This window comes from Gekko japonicus, unplaced genomic scaffold (genome assembly GCF_001447785.1).
Source record: "Gekko japonicus isolate JY-2015 unplaced genomic scaffold, Gekko_japonicus_V1.1 scaffold404, whole genome shotgun sequence".
Classification (NCBI taxonomy): domain Eukaryota; kingdom Metazoa; phylum Chordata; class Lepidosauria; order Squamata; family Gekkonidae; genus Gekko; species Gekko japonicus.
The window spans coordinates 137026-159036 of record NW_015174854.1 but is presented as its reverse complement, the minus strand read 5'-3'; the positions used below and the strand labels follow the sequence as shown (position 1 = coordinate 159036).

The following is a 22011-nucleotide window of genomic DNA, read 5'->3' as shown; positions in this document are numbered from 1 at the left end:
AATAAATGATCCTTACCTGGCCTGTTGGTGGCTGCCATAATGAAAACCTGACGACGGGATTCCAGGCCATCCATCTCTGTTAGCAACTGATTTACCACACGGACACTGGCACCTGTCTGTAAGAGTTCAGCAAAATAATAATGCAAGGCGAGAAAGAATGCAGTACGGCACCTGCTGAATGCTGAGCCTGTTGATGAAGCTGCTATTTGTCTGTTTTCATGCCTCATGACCCTCCTCCGCCAGCAAGGAGAGAAAGAAGAGGTGTGACTCCATTCTTGCCACCTGAACCAAAATGGCAAGACACCCTCCTGGCACTCACCCTACTAAAAACTTCAGTGGCCTATGGCTGCTGGTTTTGTGGTGTAATTGTAATTATTACGATATCTGTTTAGTAGTTATCTCTATTTTTTCCTATACGTACATGTGAACAGGGTATGTTTCCACTTTAAAAGAGCAGTATCATTCTTAGTAATACTACTCTGGTTTAGTCTTGTTCTTAGAGTAGATATTAGCCTGGTTTAAGGTTATTAATGTAACAGTCTTAATTAATAGTTAAGTTAAACTTAAAGCAAGTGGTTTAATAAAAACAAAAGTGAGAGGAATGCTGAAAGGGGAAAAATGTAGTCCCCAGCAACTGCCTCCCTTAGAGTCTCTTTCATCCTTTTATTTAGGTTAAGTACAAGATATTTTCCTAAATGAATTTCAAAACATGAAGAACAAATCTTTACAAAAATAGAATAGTCATCAAAAGTTAATAACAAAATGAAAAAGAACTGAAGAAATTTTGAAAGTACTGACTAAAACTAAAGCGGTAAAGGGGAAAAATGATGAACTAGAAAAGAAAATTGAGTTATTAGACAAAAAGAACAATGATCAAGACATTGTGGTTAACATAACAATAGAGGATTTAGGACTTCTGGTGATCGGACAGCGAGGAGCCTCCTGCTCAAGATCCGATCTGCAAGCATATTTTACTTGATTTTATCTGATTTTAAACTGTTTTATTTGGTCTTTTAGTAGTTACAAGTGGAGACCCGCAAGAAACTTGCGGGATGGTTATCCTATTCCTCACGCCTTTGCTTCCTCCTGTCTCCCCCTACCTCACTCACACTCTTTTCTCCCTTCTGCCCCCCCTTCTTTCTCTCTCTCCTCCATGTATGGTTTGGAGGTTGGAGTCTATGGCATTATACTGGTCTGTAGTTTCTCCCCTCCTCAAATCCCACCCTTTCCAGGCTCCACCCCTCAAATGTCCAGGAATTTGCCAACCTGAAGTTGGCAACACAATTTCCTTCCCACCCAACAGCCAACCTACCTTTATCTGCCTCTCTGTCTTCAACTTTCCATCTCCACACTCCTCCCCCACAGCCTCTACCTAGGAAAGTTACAGTCTTTCTCCACAGTGGGGACCAAAGCAGCTTACATTATTCTCTCCTTTTTATCTGCACAACAACCCTGTGAGGTTGGCTAGGCTGAAAGTATGTGACTGGTCCAAAATCACACAGTCAGCTTCCACTGCAAGATGGGGATCTGAACCTGGGTCTCGCAGACCCTACTCTGAAGCTCTGACTGTTACATCACACTGGCTTTCATAGGGTGGCTGCTGATGAACCGTAGCAAGCAGCTGGGCCTACTTGAATCATGCAAATCAGGTGGTATCAAGTCACCCAGAGGGTGCTGCCGAGGGATGCCAGCCTCCAGGTGGGACCTGGGGATGCCAGGAATTACTGCTCATCTCCAGACTACAGAGATAACTTCCCATGGAGAAAATGGATGTTTTGGAGGGTGGACTCTGTGACATTGTACTCCACTGAGCCCCCTGTCCTCCCCAGGCTCCACCCGCAAATCTCCAGGAGGTTCCCAGCCTGGACCTGGCAACCTTATCCACAATCCCCTGTCGGTGGCCGGGGGGGTTGCCAACGTCTAAGTGGGGCCTAGAGGACCCCCCCTCCCAGAATTACAACTGAACTCAAGACAGCAGAGATCTGTCTCCCTGGAGGAAATGGCTGCTTTGGAGGGTGGACTCTGTGGCATTATACCCAGCTGAGGCCTCTCCCTTCCCAAACCCAGCCCTCCACAAAATATCTAGAAATCCCCCAGCCTGGCAGTGGCAACTCTTGTGAGGCCTGGCCCCACGGCTCCCTTCCTCCCTCCCTCCTTGAAAGGCCAAAAGAGGCCAGGAAAGGGTCCTTCCCCCACCCTTTGACTCACAGAGCCAGTTAGAAGCCCTCCTCCCCCGCCCTGAACATTCTAATCTCTCTCTCACTGTTGATGCCTGAAGTTAGATCCCTGCAGAGGCCATTTCAAATGGTTTTGGGGGGAATTCAGCTGTCCCTGGAGGGATTTTTTAACTTCTTGGATTTTTCTGCAGACACAGGAAGTATACTGACTATGTAGGAAAAGGTTTTGGGGCAGAGTGAGCTTCCTCTAAGTAGAAATAAGCATCCGCACACGGCGCCCTCTGTTGGAAATTAGATATATAGATTAATCTTTTCTGGCCTTGCAGGCTGTTGATCTTTTAAAATGTGTTTTTCCTGGTTTTATCAGCCACAGAGTGTTTTGTTCCAGCTGGGCTCGGCTGCTCAGCTGCTTTTGTGGAAATTGTCTAGTGCCTAGTTTGGTCTTACTGGTTTGATGTTTGTCTTTACTCTTTTTAAAGTTCTGTTGATTTGGTCCTCAGCCTAGTTTTAATTTTTGCCGGTTAGATGAGGATGTAACTGCTAGTGGCTTTGTTTTTAAATCTTGTTAATTAGGCTAATTAAGATGTGTCATAATTTAGCTTGTTAGCCCATTTTAATCCTTTGTTTCTCTTGGCATTTCCGAATAATTTATTTTGCCAGTCTAAGGCTGGCCTTGGTTAAATTAGATAGCTCAGCTTGTTTTTAATCTGCTGCTTGCGGGTGATTTCCATAAATAAATAAAAAGTGACTCAATGTAGGAGTTTTTAACCTTAAAATAAATAAACTGAACAACAACAACAACACTGTCTGTACATGGTCTTCAAAAGGGTTCTCTGCAGTCCCCTTTGGGCACCCACCAGTACTTCCCCTTGTGCCCAGTAAACTGTCAGAAAGTGGGCAAGATCACTGTAAGGCAGGGCTTGGTTGTTTGCTGCCTCCATTCAAATGGAAGGGTTTTCCACAGCTACAACAGCAGTCACTGGAGGATCAGGAAGTCTGGTAAGTACCTGGGCTTCTGGTTCCATTCACCCTTCAGGCTTTCCTTGTTTTTATCCCCTAATCTCCTTCCTCCTGCCCCTTTGGACTTCCCTTTATTTCTTTTTATTCTCCTCTTTTTTGTGAAACAAGCTTTTATGAAATTTTTACAGGAAAAAAACTTCTAAAAACAGCAGCTCCTCCTAAAAATAAAAGGCTTATTAGTATGGGAAGCCAGAGAAAATTTTAAATGACCCGTCTCTTGCTAACAGAGTATCACCAAGAATTTTGTCATCCAGAGTAGAGCCAATTCTGGCTCTGATAGGCCAATGATATAAGGCTGCTTCATGTGCTCATCATGGAATAAAATGGGGCACACGGGGGTCGAGAACGACTGCATGGAGTTTGTGCTCTGACCAACTATTCCCATGAACTTCTTTTGCACAGCAGAGAAGAATCTGGGCTGCTGCATGAGGGGAGATAATTGTTCAGGAGTAGAAGCCTATCCCTCCTTCTCCAGGCTTGCTTGTCTTCCCAGCAGCAGGACCATGCTTCCATTCAAAGTACAGACTTTGACAGGCCAATGGTCAAAGCCTGAATAAGGCAACTTCTTGTTCAGCATAGCTGCCATGCCATTCTTTCACAAAGTAAGGAGGGAGGTATTGCATTTAGCTCTGCCTCCTCTGGCAGCCAAAATTCCAAAGATTCCTGCAGGCTCAAAAGGATTTGAGACCCCTGGCCTGCAAGGTCAGGTTTCAAAAGGTAGTACAGTTCCTGCCCTTGGAAAGAGGGAGAAATTAATTCTGTCTGTTTCCACTAAGATGCAAAGCACCTGCCCCATCACAGAAAATAGAAGGCTCTTTATGTTAGTCAGGCAGCATGAGAACTTGTCCTATGTCCTTACAAAGGATTCCCAGATCCTTTTGAGTACCTTGATAGACCCCTGAGGGATCACTGGACCCCAGTTTGAGAAATGCTGGAAATATATCCTACGGACACAAAGGAGTGACATGGAATAGTGTGTAGCACAGGATAGTTTCTCATGGATATGTGTTTAGGCTCACCTCATGGTCTGATCTCCGAGGACACAAGGCATCAACTTCATCAAAGAATATAACGCAAGGAGCAGAATTCCTTGCACGCTGGAAAACCTGACGTACAGCACGCTCACTTTCCCCCACATACTGAAACAAGGAAGAAAAAGTCAACAGTAAAAGTCCACGAAACACCGCTATTTCAACAGATCTTTAGATCAGGATCTACCATTAAGCTTCACTGACTTCAATGGCAGAAAGTTAAACACTTATTGCCCTTCCTATTGAAACTTACTGGAGTTCAAAGGGTTTCGCTTTAGCTGAATTGTGTCCAAAGTAATAATTAATTGGGGGGGGGAGTTCCTTCCAATAAATCCCTACATTAGTAAACAAATGGAAATAACCAGTTCTTTTTCTGTAAAGAAAGAATGAACGAAAGGTGCTGATATTCATGATGGAGGCCTACAGAGAAGGCAACACAGCAGCTGATATATTCTGTCACAGCTGATGATATCTGCCCTGCTACCCTCTCTGCAGTCCCACTTACTGCCTTCTCTACTGGCCTCTTTGCAAAGGGGCCATCCATCCAGAGGTTCTGGTATGCTGCACTGTTCTGTAAAGGCACCAAAAAAGCCCTGGAAATCACTCAGTCAAGAGTACATACCTCCCAGAATTTTCTAGTTTGTTTTATTCAGAATTGGGCTCGTACTGAATTATTAAATTCCCATTTGTCATTTCCATTTCACACAAGTCTGGTCTATTGATGTTTTTCAGAAAGTGTCTATATGAAATGTAAATTTATTTGTGCATTATCCACTTTGAATTGACCCCTAAAACTTTTATATACCCCCAAACCCAGACTGGCAAACCAGTGCTACAACCAAAACTCACCATATTCAGCAGTTCAGGACCTTTCACAGAAATGAAATTTAGCCCAGATTCATTTGCCACAGCCTACAAGAAAGATAAGAACCTGTTTCATTCATATACTAGTCCTCTATCACCTGAAAATCTATTTAATTATAACATTCTCACACATTCTTGAACACAAACAGAAGAGATACCTGATTTTCCAGTTGGATCGCTACTTATAAGTAGTAATTTGTTTATAAATAACTAGGAATAAGGCTTGTTGTGGAAATAAATACAACGAGCTCTAGAAAGAGGCTCTGGGAGAGTGCCAAGGCCTTGGGCACTCAGCGTCAATTTGCTGTGGCGACCTCCTCAAACCCCACCCTCTCTAGGCTCCACCCCTGAAATCCCCAGGAATTTCCCAACCTGGAGTTGGCAACCGCATCCCCTTCCCAGCTAACCATCAACCTACTGTTACCTGCCCCTCTGACTGCAGCTGACGTCTGCCCTCCCTCTTGGGGATCAGTTGTAGTTCTGAGTGCTCTCTACCCCTCACTGGGAGATTGGCAACAATGGTTCCCCAGAAGGGAATGGGTGGTTGGGAGGGTGGAGTCTATGGCATCGTACCGATCTGAGGTCCCACCTCTCCTCAAACCTCACTCTCTCCAGGTTCAATCCCTCAAATCTCCAGTAATTTCCCACCTGGAGTTAGCAACCCTATCTCCTTTCCAGCCAAGCATCAACCTACCTTTATTTCCCCCTCACCCTTCAGCTTTCCATCCCCCCCACCTGCAGCCTCTACTGTGCTCTGAAGCCCTGACTGCCACGTCACATTGGCTATCATGGGGGGGGGGGATCTCAGCAGGGTATAAGGACACAGAGTCCACCATTTTCTCCAGGGGAACTGATCTCCGCCATCTGGAGAGCAGTTGTAATTCTGAGTGATCTCCAGCCCTCACCTGGAGATTGGCAACAATGGTTTCCCAGGGGGGAAAGTAGTCTTTCTCTGCAATGGGTACCAAAGCAGCTTACATCGTTCTCCTCTCCCCCTTTTGACTTGCACAACAACCCTGTGAGGTAGGTTAGGCTTAAAGTCTGTGACTGGTCCAAAATCTCCCCCTCAGCTTCTACAGCAAGAACCTGGATCTAGCAGACCCTGCTCTGAAGCACTGACTGCTACGCTTAGGGTAGCCAACCTCCAGATGGAGCCTGAAGATCACCAGGTATCACAACTGAACCCCAGAAAACAGATCCCCCCCCCCCCGAGAAAATGTGCTTTAGAAGGTGGGCTTTATGGCATTCTGTTCAGCTGAGGCCTCTCCCCTCCCCAAACCATAGCTTCCATAGACTACTAGAAAATCTCCAGAAATCTCCCTACTTGGAGCTGCCAACTGTAGTTAGGACTGGCCCCAATGAGTTCCTCACAAAGGCCTGCAAAGGGTTTCCTTCCTTTGTCTGAACCAAGCTTGGTTGCCTACTGTGGTGAAAGGGACTCCAGTTTACAACTCAGCTGATCGCCTCCCACCCTCGTCCCGTGGGCGTATCTCACTCCTTAAGTTCGCTGCCACCACTCACTGAATTGTCACTGCCTTTTTAGAGGGACAGTGAGACCTCTCTGGCTGAATCTCCCTACTTGGAGACGGAATCCCCAATCTTTGGGGATCCCTGGAAAGTTGGCAACCCAAGAGTCTGGCCTTTCCTTATTTCCTTGGGCTACCCCCTCCCTTTGTTATTGTGCAGAGCGGGGGAGATGGTCACAGCACAACACAGATTAGTAGCCCAAATAAAAGAATTTATTTAACTATTTACACAATTACGGAGAACACACACACTAAATGAATAAGGCACAACTGTAGGAGTAAGCACACACTATGAACCAACAGGGCATAAATCAACAAAGGTTAAATGCAATCCTCTTTCCCTACGCACAATACTCTCTACCTCTGGAGGTTGTGGGCTCAGGATAGGATCTCTCCTTGGACCGTGAGTACTCTTGAGTGGCTGCTGACAGGCCAATGGCTGAGGGAGTGCATTGCACAGCCAATGGGAGAGCTGCAAAGTGCCACCCCAAAACACAATAATTATATATATAGATAAGGGTGGTGGCTTAGCAGAGTACATGCTTTACATGCAGCAAGTCATATGAAGCCACTTTATACTGAATCAGACCCTTGGTTCATCAAGGTCAGTATTGTCTACTCAGACTGGTGACGGCTCTCCATGGTCTTAGGAGGAAGTCTTTCCCATCACCTCCTGCATGGTCCTTAACTGGAGATGCCAGGAATTGAACCTAGGACCTTCTGTATGCCAAGCAGCTGTTCTACAGCAGAAGCCAAGGCCCCTCCCCTAAGGAAAGTTCCTAAGAAAGTTCCAGTCTATGGTATCACCAATTGGAAAGATCTCAGCTGGGAAGACTGTACCGCTGCTTGAAGATTCCGGAAAGCTACTGCCAGCAAGAGTAAGTACTACTCAGCTAGATGGGTCTGACACATTACAAGGCAGCTTAGCTTTTTAAAATGCAGTGTCTTACATTTCAAGCTCCATGCTGAAAAAATAAATTGTTTTAGGATCTGCATGTGCTTCCATTTTATGGCCACGCAGACACAGCTGGCTAAAACTGTCAGGCATCACAAATGTGCTTTATTTTTTTAACTCTACCTTCCCCACCAGTGTTCCCTCAAAGTTGAGTTAGTGTGAGCTAGCTCACAATTTTTTAGCCTCCAGGTCACACATTTTTGTCTTAGCTCAGGAAGGATGGCTCCAGAGCTAACTGATTTATGCAGTAGCCAAATTGATCGCTCACAACTCTAATGCCAGTAGCTCACAAAGATAATTTTTGCTCACCAGACTCCACAGCTTGGAGGGAGCATTGTTCCCCACCTACTCTCCCAATATCTAGCACAAAGATAAGTCCTGTACAACTCATAAGTTTGCGCCTTGCAATTTCATTAGTCACACAGAAAAAGAAACACAATGCAAAATTATTTCCTCTTCAACTGAAAACAATTTACAGAATAGAAACACTGTGCCACCCCAATTGTTTTATGTCTACAGCACAGTAGATGTTGGAAAGATGAGACATATGCTCAAAATCAATACACTCCTAGTACAACCAAGCTGTAACTCAGCAATCATTGGTTTAGTTTTCTTGCTACACCCCACCACATACAGAGATCCTGTGTAGTGAATTACCTTTGCAAGTAGTGTTTTGCCACAACCGGGAGGCCCAGCAAGTAGCACACCGGCTGGTGCTGTCAGGCCCAAGGCTTTGAATTGCTCAGGATTCCGCACAGGCGCCTGTAACAGAATCAGTTACTAGCTAAAAGTTTTGTATGTAAAAATATGGTAAAGATGAAGAATTATGAACTGATCAAAGTAAGTTGCCCTCAACTAAAAAGAAGAAGAGATCCTGATTCAGCTGTTAAATGGAAATAAAACACAATTCTGGCTGTAGCACTCACTGCATTCAGAGGCACATGACAAACACTAAAAGTAAAGGAAAGACTCAAGACTTAAAAGGGAGGCCATAATGATTCTCAAGGGAAAGATCACATGAAAGCAAAAAACTAGGGGCGTGCATTTGGCATAAACCGAGCCAAAAAATTGGAATTTTGGGGGTATCATATGGCTCAGCCCCCAAAAAGCAGATTTTATTCGGTTTTTATTCGGGTTCATTAAGCTATGGTGAAACTGAGCTGCCAGCCATTTAAACCTAACAACTGACAGGTGGAACTGCAGGTCTGCTGTTCTTTTTAAATTATTCCCCTTTACTTCCAGCCATTAAACTGGTCAGTTTCAGGGTTGGCAAGCATTTCAGCCTAACAGTGGGACAGCAGGCCTGCTCGCTGTCAGGCTGAACTGGCAGGGAGCCATTTCACTCCTTCCTTTCACTGCCCCCCCCGCTTAAAAGTAGAGGCAGTGAAACAGAGGGGTTAAATGCCTGGAAGGCATTTCAACCTGACAGCAGGCTAGCCCACTGGCTTTGCTGTTCAACAGAAATGCCTTCCAGCCATTAAACTGGTCAGTTTCACTCCCCTCCACTTGGAAGCAGAGGGGAGTGAAACTGACCAGTTTTGTGGCTGGAAGGAAAGGGAAGGTATGTTTAAATGCCTTCTTGGTGTTTCTTTCCTTCCCCAGTCCCCCTGCTATGGCAGGGAGGCTGGGGAAGGAAAGGGGAGGCATTTAAACATGCCTTCTTGCTCTTCCTTCCCTCCCCATGGGTATAGTAGACCTGAATTCCTTCAGAAATACCAACTATTTCCCGAGTCTGAATACTATATGAGTATCGGTACTTGGGAAATTTGGTATCTACCAATATTTTTAGGGGCTGCTATTCCCAGATCTCAAAAATAATGATTTTTTTTTCTTGCATGCTTCTACAAAAAACTTTGGAGAAGCCCACCCCTGCCATTCTCCCACTGGGACTCAACACACTCAACCAACATGAGAAGAGCAGCCAACAAGTACAGCTGCATGTGGGGTACCAGATGACTGGCCATGAGGCCAGAAGAACATGACTACCACAGAGATGGCAGGAAAGGAGAAGGCTAGGACCCCTGGAGGCCTGAGCGGGTCTCCTGATTTCATGGTGGTGTGAATAGCTGTAAAATGCCATTTGTCAAGCTAGCCAAGGAAGGAGGGAGCTTCAGAGAAAAGCCTTGGAAGCAGTGGCTTTTCTGAGAGAGCAGTGTAAAGTAACATTTCCTCCCACTGAAGTGTTTGCCTTTGGAAGTCACTCCTGAAGCCAAAGGGGTCTTCAATCTCTCCCAATGAGGTGGGCCTCTAAAAGGGCTCTTCCTAGGGTTCTATAAAAAAATGTATACTTCTACATACTAAGGAAGGAAAAGGAAACTGTATGACAAGCTAGTGGTCCATGCTATATGAGGTGTATGTGTGCTGGTGGAATGATTCTGCTAGAGTAACCTCAGTCTTTCTGCTCCAACTGAAACAAACAGAAAAACTGGCTTGTGAGAACATGCACCCCACCGGAATCTGCCTTGTTGTGAACAGCAGTTGCAGAAAGTGTTGAAAGATACAGGGCTCCAAACTGGTAATCAGTTCAAAGATAAATCTAGATTCAGAGGGTAGCCATGTTGGTTTGCAGTAGAACAGTTAGACTGGAGTTAAGTAACACCTTAGAAACCAACAAGAGTTTCAGGGTATAAGCTTTCAGAGAAAGGAAAAGGTCTCCCTTGCTCGAAAGCCAGTCGAATCCGACTCTAGGGTTGCGGTGCTCATCTCCGTTTCAAAGCCGAAGAGCCAGCGCTGTCCGAAGACGTTTCCGTGGTCATGTGGCCGGCATGACTAAACACCGAGGCGCACGGAACGTTGTTACCTTCCCACTGAAGTGGTATCTATTTATCTACTTGCCATTTCTTGCTTTCAAACTGCTAGGTTGGCAGGAGCTGGGGCCAGAGACGGGAGCTCACGCCGTCATGCGGCACACTCGGGTCTCGAACTGCTGAACTACCGACCTTCCACAGCCTGCAGTTCAGCGTCTTAACCACTTGAGCCACCGCAGCTCCAAGCTTTCAGATACAGTAGACAAATTTGTGGCCCTTAAGTACTGGAGCTCATGTCTCAAATATATAGAAACTTTTAGACAAAGCTTCTGGTTTGTGTGTTTTTAAAACAAAACCCTTCCAAAAACTAGGCAACAAGTCACCAGAGTATGAGAAAAAGGATGATGATAACATCACACACGCATCTATCGAGAACATTGACCGTCACGGTAACAGGCTAATTTGTAAAGAATCTTGCATGCTCCGTCCTGTTTTCCATACATACAGTTAATCTTGCTCTGGTTATCATTGTTACACTGAAACAACCTCATACACTTTAATATGCAATAGTTCTTATGTAACAAAATTGCCCCACAAATCCCAGGTAGTGTATTTTATCTTAATCTTTAACACACATAATGGTATCTCAGTCCCCAATGCCAGAGTAGCTTGGTCTTTCCCATGTTTGCAGAAGTTAAATTAGAAGTATTCATATTCATAATAAATCATTTGTAACTATGCTATAGAAGTAATGCTGGCTCCTGCCACCCATGGTTTGTAAATCAGAAGACAACCTTGAAGACGCAGGCTCCTACCCCTTTACTCTTTTGTTCTGGTTTTAAATTAATCATGATTTAGAGTCAGATATATCCCAATACCAACACTGACTGCCACGAGCCAGATTCCCTCATAACCATGATTTGCAAGCCAACTTCGAACTATGGCTTCAAATTCTGGTTCAGAAGGGAATTGTTCCTAGGATTGCTTCACATGTGATTCTTAACTAGGGCTAACACTGGAAGGGGAAGGGAACTGAGAATTCACTGTGAATGGGGGGGGGGGGAAGCATGCAACCATGAGGCTGGCTCCCAAGCTACAAATCACGGGTTGCATGTTATCAATGTTATTTTCAGCATCAGATCTATGGAGACAGGGATTCAATTTGTGTATTAAATCAGAACTCAAGACAAAAGAATCTTAGAGATTCTTTCCCAGAGGTTCCTTTGCTTTCCCCACCACTTGTAATTGCTCCTCATGGCACTGGTTTTCTGTGACAGCTTTCTAATTATTGCACAGAATCAGTTACCTAGAAATATATGCACCGTCGCCTTTTATGTGCTACTTTTTTTTTTAACTATACCCTGGTATTTCTCAAGTTACATGCAGGCTTGACCAAAAGAAGGCCTTTGGCTAATTCACTATAAAGCTACGATTCAGTTGATATGCCTCCATTTCAAAGGGGAAATTACTGAAACATTTCAATTTGCTGCACATTTCATGGACTAAATTACCAAGGAGTGCTGCTTATTTCTTTTCACAAAATGTCATGCAAACAGCACATAATGATGCCTTGTGTATACATTTCCCTTGCTGTACAGTTGACAAAAGATATCCAAGCCTTGCATGCCTCAGCAGGATTTTGTAAAAAAATGTCCACCCCTACCAGTATTGCCATGGTGAGCTCCTCCCGAATATCCTCCAGGGCTCCGATATCTGCCCACGTCACATCAGGGACTGTGACAAAGCCTTCTCTCTTGGCAGAGGGCTGCACAGAAGACAGCGCAACAATGAAATCATTCATCTCAATGCAGAGTTTTTGCAGCTGAGCCTCCCCCAGGGGGTCTGGATTCTTTAGCAACCAAAGCAGTCTTTTCAATTCATCCTAAAGTCAACAGACAAGAGATGGGAGGGAGACAACAGAGGAAATGGTCAGGTAAAAGGAAAAAAAAAGTTTGACATGTGGATCAACAGTACTGGAAGACAGGAGTCCAAGGACAATGTCCCAGATATGATCCACAGCAACTTGGAACTGGTTTTGGATGACAGAGACTTGAGCAGTGTCAAATACTGATGTGCGTCTCTTGAACTGCCCTCCTAGTCAATTTTTGGCTTTGTCTGCTCAGATTCCCAATGTGCCTTTTCAAAGGCAGAAAGATGCAATATTTAAAGAAGCCATTTATCCCCTTGCATTTGATTCTGTCTTGCAGCAAGGGTATTTCAGACATTCACTTCAGATTCACTTCTGCATGGCCCTTTCAAGTCAGTTTTCTTTTTCTTTCTTTTTTTTTAAAAAAGTGTTTTTTCTTGCTGCACCACTGCTCACACTTTTGTTCTACTAATTCTTGCTACGGAATGTAATATGCATCCTGATTTATTATCACCATCAATTATCTTCTTCACTCCCAAGAAGCAGGATGGGCAAGTAGGAGCTTAAAGCAACAGAAATGCATGGTAGAGATGGGCTTGAGCTTAAACATTTCATTTCCTTATAAATGCACCCCTCCAAAGGAACAAGGCCCTCATTTTGTCTATTTACTCCAACAGTCATGATTTAGGATTACTTCAAACTCCTACTTAAGTTCTATTTCAGCACTAAGAAATCATAAGGGCAGAGTGCTTCAGCTTGCACTATTCTCAGCCAGTCTTATTACTCAGGAGGATCACTGTAGGCTTTGCACCCTGCGCACCAATGCAGTATTCCTGGGAAAATGCAACTTCCGTTGGAGATAAGAGAAATATTTAGAAGTGCCAAACCCATTAGATTCAACCCATTAGATGCTCCTTCCATTTCAGAGTGTTTCATCAAGGCTGAACCTGTCCAAAAGGCACCATCAGTTTACACTTTAGACACAGGAACTAAGATTCAGAAACAGGTTAGGTAAGATCTCTAGATGAAGTGGGAAAATCTTTAGATGGAATCTCATTCAGAAAATCATCTACTTTCAAACATTTGTCTTTATTTGGGATAAATCTGGAAACTGGGAGAAAAATTAAGGCGGCGTCTCTAAAGGAGATTTGGGGATGGCCATTCCCAGCATCCTCAAAAGACAGAAACTATGAGGCTGGCCAACTCTGCAGGAATAAAATAATTTAGGAGTGGCACAAGGAAATTTTACATCCTTAATTTGACCAAAGAGCACTGTATGCTAATTAAGAGCTTTTGTGTGCTAATTAAGAGCTTCTGTGTGCTTACAGTCTCTGAAAAAACATCATAGTTCTTCAGCAATCCTGCAGAATGGGAGGTAAGCACTGAAATTTTAACTACCCCTTAAGTGCTAACAGCCACTGGTACAATGCCACTAGCCACCCAGTGAAATGATGTTGCACGACGAGAGTGAAAGAATCAGGAGCTCTCTACATCAGTTGCCTACAGATAGCATTGAACTAAAACGCCAAGAGTAAACAGCCACCTCAAACTGATCATCAATAAGAGTACTAGGTGAATTAATATAATGCATATTAGTATTAAAACTTTAGCAGGAAAATCCCACCTGAAATTCTCAGCAGAGCATTGCTTACGGTGACTGAAAAAAAGATCTGGAATCTTTGAACAAAGTCTCCATATTAGCAAATGAAGCCTTGACTGCAGAAAGTTTTTTAACTCACATCCACTGTTGATGTTAAATTGAAATAGAAACAAACACCATTTAAAAAACAAAGAATTCCTCCATTCCCCCTCCCCCAAGGAGGGTATGCCACTACCAATATTTATGTTTTCAAAACAGTCCGGATGGAATTAGAAGGCCTGCAGTAATGCCACAGAAATGACTGATGATCTCTCCCATAAACAAGGAATAACTATACACAAATAATGAGATATAGAGTCCTGCCTCCCTTTGAGCAACTACGTAGCTATGACGGGTGGAGAGAAACAGCCTAAACTCAAATACCAACACTGCTGTCATGAGATTGTATCTAGATGAATAATTAGTTGCCTGCTCAACTCAACCCTCCTGTTTTGGTAACTGAAAAATCTGCAGATACAGTTGGCTAAAGACCATGAGTTGGCATATGGATAGTGTGTTGCCATAGTTCTGCAGCTTAAACATTATAAACCTTTCTTGCTCTGTGGGACCAACACATCTAAGACAAGTCTGAAGATTTGGGGCACAGTCCATGAGAAATAATCCTGCAGAAACACTACTGAAATGAATGGGAGCTAGGCAACCATAGTGCTCTTGCACAGTTCCTTTAAATTTCAGAGAGATTTACAGAAGTAGTCTGCTTGGTGGTTTTATTTCAATGGGGCTTGTGCTGTCTTAATATGACAACCCTATTATTATTATTATTATTATTATTATTATTAATTATTCTTAATTAAATTTCTGAATTGCCCCATCCCTGAGTACACAGAGCTCTGAGTGATTTACGATCAAAACATACAAAGATACAGTTTAAAATCAACAAATCAATTCATTCCGAATTTCACAATCTTCAGTCTATAATTTAATCTAAGTGTATTTAATTTATAATTTAATCTAAAACCTGCTCTGGGCTGTTCTTCTGTCTCATAAACAGGTTAAGGAGGAGTCTGAAGCAGTAAAGGTGGAAGAAAGAGGAGGGTGCCAACTATGATGTAAACCACTGATGTCTTCAACCGAAAGCCTGGCGGAACATCTCTGCCTTATATTTCTGTCATATATGCTGCACAGAGAGCCAGTAGTGGCAGATTACTTAACACATCAGAAGAAGCGGTAGATTGCTGGACTAGGAGCAGGGAGGCCCAGGATCAAATCCTGTTTGACAATTATCGGATAGCCTAACCTGCCTCATGGGGTTGCTGTGAGGATTACACAGATGGACCAAAAATCATGCACAATACCATGAGCTCCTTGAAGGAACAGTGGGATAAAAATGCATCACACAAACAGACATAACATGCATACTGAAACCAATGAGGTAAGTAGCATAAATCAAGAAATCCAGTACCAATTATGAAAAATTACTCTACGGAAGTAAAAAAACACACACATGCCTTCTTATGAATCTTCCCAGTATCTTCTAAAGCAGCTTTGTATAAAATTAGAACTGATTGTGCTAGAGCAGGTCCCAGGCCTGACCCAGCTAAAGGATCTCAAGTAGAAGGTGTTGGGAAAGACTTCGCTTGGCCTGTGACCCCCCAGAGAACCATTACCACTCCATACAGACAGCACTGAGATAGATGTGCCAATGACCTGATTTAGTATAAGGCAATATGATTTGGCTCTGATTTGAGCGTAAACATTTCCAGTCATATATACACACACTGTAAAACATGGAGACTTACAGTGTACAAGACACAAAGAACTACATACTTTAGTGGGAAGCTCTGGCATTTCAGTCTCTTCCTTTACAAGCCCATCTAGTTTCTTCTCTATGGCTTGTCCAGGTGCTTTTTCTTCACTACTCAGGGCTTCAGATTCTTCCTCTTCCAATTTAACAAGGACCCCATTCACAGCGGACATCGCTGCTTCACGGCAAAGTGCCATGAGATCAGCACCAACATAGCCTGGAGTCATACGAGCCAAGTGATGGAAGTCAAACGATTCTGGGAGTCTAAGCTTCCGACACAACGTCTTCAAAATTCTGTTGAACAGAAAATGGTAGAAGCAGCAGCTGTAATTTTAAGGGATCATATTATGTTTATGTGCCAATATGAGAAGCTGATTTTAACCTTTAAAGTCCTAAAGTCCAGAATACTCCAAAACAACCTTATACTAGCAAGTGAACCCACCTACATATTAAAATCTTCTTCAGAAGCCCTCCTTGTGAACTCTCACATCACAGTGGTGCTGAGACTATGAAACACTAGCCTTGCTGCTAGTGTTTAGGTGCTAGGTTATTATGAACATGTTCTTTAGGATGCCTTTTGTGGTCCTCAAATTTATTTGCTGCCACTTTTTGCTTTTTGTGCTGACCTGTGTTCCTATGTGCTTGCTTATTTTGCTGAGCAGCTATGCCATGGTTTTGGCTTTGCTGTATTTTGGTATGTTTTTAGTTGGTGTAATCTGTAATCTACTTTGGCTGTTAGACACCTTCCACACATCAAACTGGAGAGTGGGTATAAATAAATATTTAGCCTCCATTAATTCCTTCCCCACTGTTTACATATTTAACCCATCTTCTCAAAGCTTTTGAAAAATGGCTGCATAGGATTGAATACTAAACTACAATTCAGAGAGTATCAACCAGAAGACTAGCATGCCAAGACAATTTCTGCCAAATATAAGGAATGGTCATGACTCCATAGCCAATTTTGCAGATGTACACACCAATGCACAGGAACAGGATTTTAGGGAACTCAACAGAGGGCTGTTAGTATCTCAGCAGGCAATGATTTTGATATTTATGTATTGCTATTCATGCCTTTATATATATGATATTTTAAATTAAATCATTAAGACAAACTTTGTGGGTCCACAATTTAAGCAGAGACAATTGAACAATTCTAAAGTAAATTAATAAAAATATTCTCAATTTTATTTAAAAATGCTTGGCCAAGACAATAATTTATTATATAAAGGTAAGGGTTTCCTTTGCTCGAAAGCTAGTCGAATCTGGCTCTAGGGGGCGGTGCTCATCTCCGTTTCCAAGCCAAAGAGCCAGCACTGTCCGAAGACGTTTCCATGGCATAGAGAAGGATAAATGATCTTTCATTTGCATAAGTAAACCAAGCAAGGAGGGAAAATCTGGAAGCATGTATTTCATCAAATTGATCCCAGCCAAATATCCCAATAATTGGTTAGATCCAAAGATGACCTTGCTGTTCACCGCATAGGAGTACTTCCATCGTGGTATATAGTTTGGATCCAGCCCTATGACTTTTCCCCTTGCCATATGCAAAATGCTATGTCCATGATTCCAGACATCAAACTGCAATACTAACAAAATCAAACATCCGTTGGAAACCTGATGCAGTCAGGGATTACTCTGCTAATTCTATGGCTCACACAGTACTATTTTATGTCCTCTGGTTTTAATTTTTCTACTGTGACATTTCCTGTTCTACTGCTTCTACCCTTTGTGACTTCTTCTCATGCTGCTCTGGAAATATCTTATCTTGTAGTCATCCAGGATGGGGGGGATAACGTGATACCTAAACACAAAGGATTGGATTCTAAGGCTCACACAGTCACTAGTTTCCTACTGATTCCTTACTCTCCTGCAGGAACCCTTGGGAACCCCATTTGGATGGAAAGGCAGCACAGAAATGTTTTAAATAAAAACCCTACACTCTTTCTGAGGATCCACCAACCCCCTGGAGCAGGATTTTAGGGAGCACAGACAGGAAGGAAGAGGTAGGAAAGGTCCATTACATCAGCACTGCTTAGAAAGAGATCTTAGGGTACGTAACACAGGTGTCACGTTACCCTTGTGGCCAGCAGAGTTAGGATGTAAAGAGGAACTTACAGTTGAATATGCACACTTACATCATGCTGCCTAAAGTTCTACCATGTCGGTTATCATAGGAGAGCAAAAAAAGTATGGATAAATAAATAAATCCATGAGAAAATATGACATGGAAGAGTCTTAAGCTTTCAAATACAGATAGCAAACCCTTTTATTCAGTCAGTATTATTCGCCAATATTTATCTACTAATTGTTTCAAGTATGGTTGTCAAAGCTGGCCATCAAGAGAACTCCTGTACCTTTACAGTCTATAACTTGGACAGTGACTCTGCCTGTCAAATGCCAAAGAGAAGTACCATTCATCTCTTAGCATCTCTTAAAGCAAAATTTCAAACAAGGTTGATGTACTTTTCTCTGGCAGTTTCATCTGGAATGCCCAAGCAAATTTCACGATCAAATCTTCCTGCACGTCTCAGGGCTGGGTCCAGTGAGTCTGGTCGGTTGGTTGCTCCAATGACTAGAACCTGAGCTGTGGAAGCCAGATTATTCAAGTCTGAGGAAAAGCAGGAAGAAACAGAAAACTGTTAGGCAACCCATGAAGGAGACTGTGCTTTGCTATCAGGACATCATTGTTTTCCATCCACCTGGGGCAGAGTACACACTCTCAGAGGTCAGGCTTGAGCAATATTTAATCTTACATTGTATGCAGCCCTCTTTTAACTGAGTTACAGTCAACACCAACAATACTGAGCTAGGCCAGATATTTACAATAAACTTGGTGATACTGAATCTCCTTAAATCACCATGTGCCCATGTCTACTCCAAATGCAGTCAACAGAATAGGATTATTACCATCTAATAATGTTTAGCATTATTATTCACAAGTGGGAACCTGCAAGCAGTTGAGGGAGGCATCATTTCCCCCTCCCCTTATTTTCCTCTTTTCCTTCCATGAAAGCCCCCTTTCCTGCTTCCTTCTCTTTCCCATTCAACTGCCAACCTACCTTTATCTGCCCTCCCTTCAATTCCCCCCATGCTGCCTCTACCTAGAAAAACTATGGCCCAGTTTTGCAGTGCCAGCCACTGGGCCAGGCCCACTTACATGGTAGGGAGTCTTCAAGGACTTGTGGGGGGCACCTCATGTTCCCCTTATCCCCCCCCTCCCCACATTATTTCCCCTTTCACTTCTTACACATCCTCTCCCTATTCTCTGTCTCATTCTTTATTTCTCAGCCATTCACCAACCTACCTGTTATCTGCTACTCATTATCAGCTATATTTATTATTTATTTACTTCATTTATCTTCCACCTTTCTCCACAGTGGGACCAAAGCACCTTACATTATTCTCCTCTCCTCCTTTTTATCCTCACAACAGCCCTGAGAGGTAGGTTAGGCTGAAAGTATGCGACTGGCCCAAAATCACCCAGGGATCTTCCACAGAAAGATGGGAATTAGAACCTGGGTCTCCCAGACCCTACTCTGAAGCTCAAACTGCTACATCACACAGGCTTTCATAGGGTAGCTGCTGTTGAACAACAGCAAGCAGCTAGGCCTAGTTGAGTCATGTAGATCAGGCGGTATCAAGTCACCCAGTGGTTGGTGCCAGGCCCAGAGTGCCAGTCTTGAGATGCAGCCTGGAGATCTCCTGGAACTACAACTGATGTCCAGATGACAGAGATCTGTCTCCCTGAAGAAAATGACTGTTTTGGAGTGTAAACTCTATGGCATTATATCTGGCTGAGGCCCCACCCCTCCCCAGACTCCACCCCAAAATCTCCAGGGATTTCCCAACCTGGAGCTGGCTACCCTAGTCAGGCCTATCCCCAATGAGCTTACCCTCAAAGGCCAAAACAGCCCTGGAAGGACCTGCCCTCTCCCCCTGCCTTTTTACCCACAGAAACCCAGCCTGGAAAGCTGTGGTCACCTAGCAACAGCCACTGAGGCCTTCTGTTTCTTACATACAGGTTCTCCTTTTATTATTTGGTTTTTTTAAAAAACCTCCCAAGTATTGTTTTTTCCGGTTTTCTGCAAACCTAGGGCATTGTTTAAGTTTGTAGAAAGATCAGTCTTGCCCACACACAGCTCCATTCACTGGATTTAAGTATCCTCATATTTGGCTGACTTCACTATTAGTATACAGATGAGTGGGCCCCCCGCAAAACTCACAGAGGGACCACCTCCCCTCCCCATCACCATCAGGGTGACTCACCCTGGAGCCTGGCAGCAGTGTCTGGGATCTGCTCCTGGCATCCACTGTGGTCAGGCCTGGAGAAACTCCTGGTGTCTGCTGTGGCTGGGGTCTGCCACAGCTGCTGTCAGGCTCCAGGGCTCTGCCCCTGACCCCTCTCCAGTTTCCCAACTATAAGTTTATTTAATTTGGGGAGAATTTAAAACCTTCAATGAATTTTTTTTTAGCTTTTCAGATTTTTCTGCAAACCTAGGGGTCCCCCAACTTTGCCGAAAAATCTGTTTGGGGAAAGCGTGGTCTCGATTTGCAGATTTAGCTATCCACAGATGGGAGCTATACTTGGGAAACATATATCGGTATGCATTATCTCAGTAATCCTTATATTTTAAGTTCAGACTCCATAGAAGGAGGGCTAAGAGTTGCTTGCCCAAGGCCACTTAAGTGAGTTCATCGATGTGTGACATGTGAACCAGGGACTTGCAATGTGGTCCTATGCAGAATTACTCCAGTCTGAAAGGTCAGAGTGGAGTAACTGCATAGGATTGCACTGTTAATGTACATTCCTAAAAAGACTTACTTCTTTCGAAGCACACAATTGACTCAGATGGCTGTAACTCTGTTTAGGATTGCTTCTGATCACTACAGAGCTATCATCATCAGCTCAGATTTCATCAGTTTCTTCAGATATAGTGAAACAAAACTTTTTCAACCATTACATATAAGTGGGGGGTTAGTTGCCAGGAAGGACTAGTTAAAGATGCATAAGTAACTGGGCGATTCTAGCTGATCATAGTCTTAATCCAACCTCAGCTATAATCACACAGTTACTTATGCATCTTGACTCTAAGTAGCCCTTCGTGCAACTTACCCCCCCAACTATATGTAATGGTTGAAGTTTTGTTTCACTGTATCTGAAGAAGAGTGTATGCATACGAATAAAACTTTGTTGGTCTTAAAGGTGCCACTGGACTCAAACTTTGTTCCCATTCTTATCTACTGTCACAAAGCCATAAATAAATCAATTGCACTGAAACAGCAAAATCCTACCTCCTAAATGTCTGTTCTTCTAAAACAAAATATTTCAATAAAATAGCAGTGATTTCGCCTATCATAAAAAAATTACCAACACCACATCTTTATGCCCAAAACTTAAAAAAAAAAAATCTAATCCTAAATACAATGTTCTGCTGTTATTTTATGTAATTTCCTTTATATTCCAGAATGCACCTGATTACAAAAAGTGTGAATTTTAAGCTATGAATTATAATTCTGTGTCACTTAATTAATTAATTAATTATTATCTTAGGTTTATAGCCCTCCCTCCCCTGCAAAGCAGGCTCAGGGCAGGCAACATCAGGTACTGACAACAATATTAAAGCAATAATAAATTAAGCATTAAAACCCAATTTAAAACAACAGTAAATAAATACAATATGCATCTAGTCAATCAGATGGCAGCACACAGTTTGGCGCAACTAGGTGCACTGTCTTCTTGAAGAGGACATAAAAACATAAGAACATAAGAGACGCCAATGTTGGATCAGGCCAAATTCCCATCCAGTCCAACACTCTGTCACACAGTGAAAGCCCAGGTGCAATCAGGAGGTCCACCAGTGGGGCCAGAACCTCCCACTGTTGACCCCACCAAGCACCAAGAAGACAGAGCATCACTTGCCCCAGAGTCCCTATCTATACCTTGTGGCTAATAGCCACTGATGGACCTCTGCTCCATATGCTTATCTAATTCCCTTTTGAAGCCGTCCATGCTTGTAGCATGCACTTCAGGACTGTACTTCAGGTGTGTCCGTGGAAGTGGTGAGGTACTATAGTGGATGAACCGCCAAGGAGAGCAACAAAGTAGCCAGCATAAGAAGGATTACAGTGTGTAAGGAATACAAAGTAACAACAAAGGCACTGTAATTAGACACTAAATAAAATAAAATTATATTAAACTAATTTATATTTTGTGCAAGTATTTTTATATGCTAAAGTGTACAAAAATATACAAATATAATTTTTAAAAATAATTACAATATGAATCAACATGGAAAGAAGAATCAACATGGAAAGAAAATCACACAATGATCCTGTGTATAAATTCACTCGTTTCATTAAACTTCTTCAGTTAACTGAAAAATTGTACAAATTCCATTAATTAAACCATATAAATAT

At 43.0% G+C, this 22011-nt stretch overlaps 1 protein-coding gene across 2 annotated transcripts in view; it reads right to left on the bottom strand.

Moving 5' to 3' along the window:
• The window catches only part of NVL (nuclear VCP-like), a 100109-nt gene that overhangs the window by 45800 nt on the left and 32298 nt on the right, over positions 1–22011 (bottom strand). For both annotated transcript variants that reach the window (XM_015424595.1, XM_015424596.1), the window contains 7 exons: positions 18058–18202; positions 15615–15885; positions 11984–12202; positions 8231–8335; positions 5078–5140; positions 4217–4336; positions 17–116 (listed from right to left, as the gene is read on the bottom strand). In XM_015424595.1, coding sequence (XP_015280081.1) covers positions 17–116; positions 4217–4336; positions 5078–5140; positions 8231–8335; positions 11984–12202; positions 15615–15885; positions 18058–18202 — 1023 coding nt within the window. The remainder of the gene's footprint in view (positions 1–16; positions 117–4216; positions 4337–5077; positions 5141–8230; positions 8336–11983; positions 12203–15614; positions 15886–18057; positions 18203–22011) is intronic.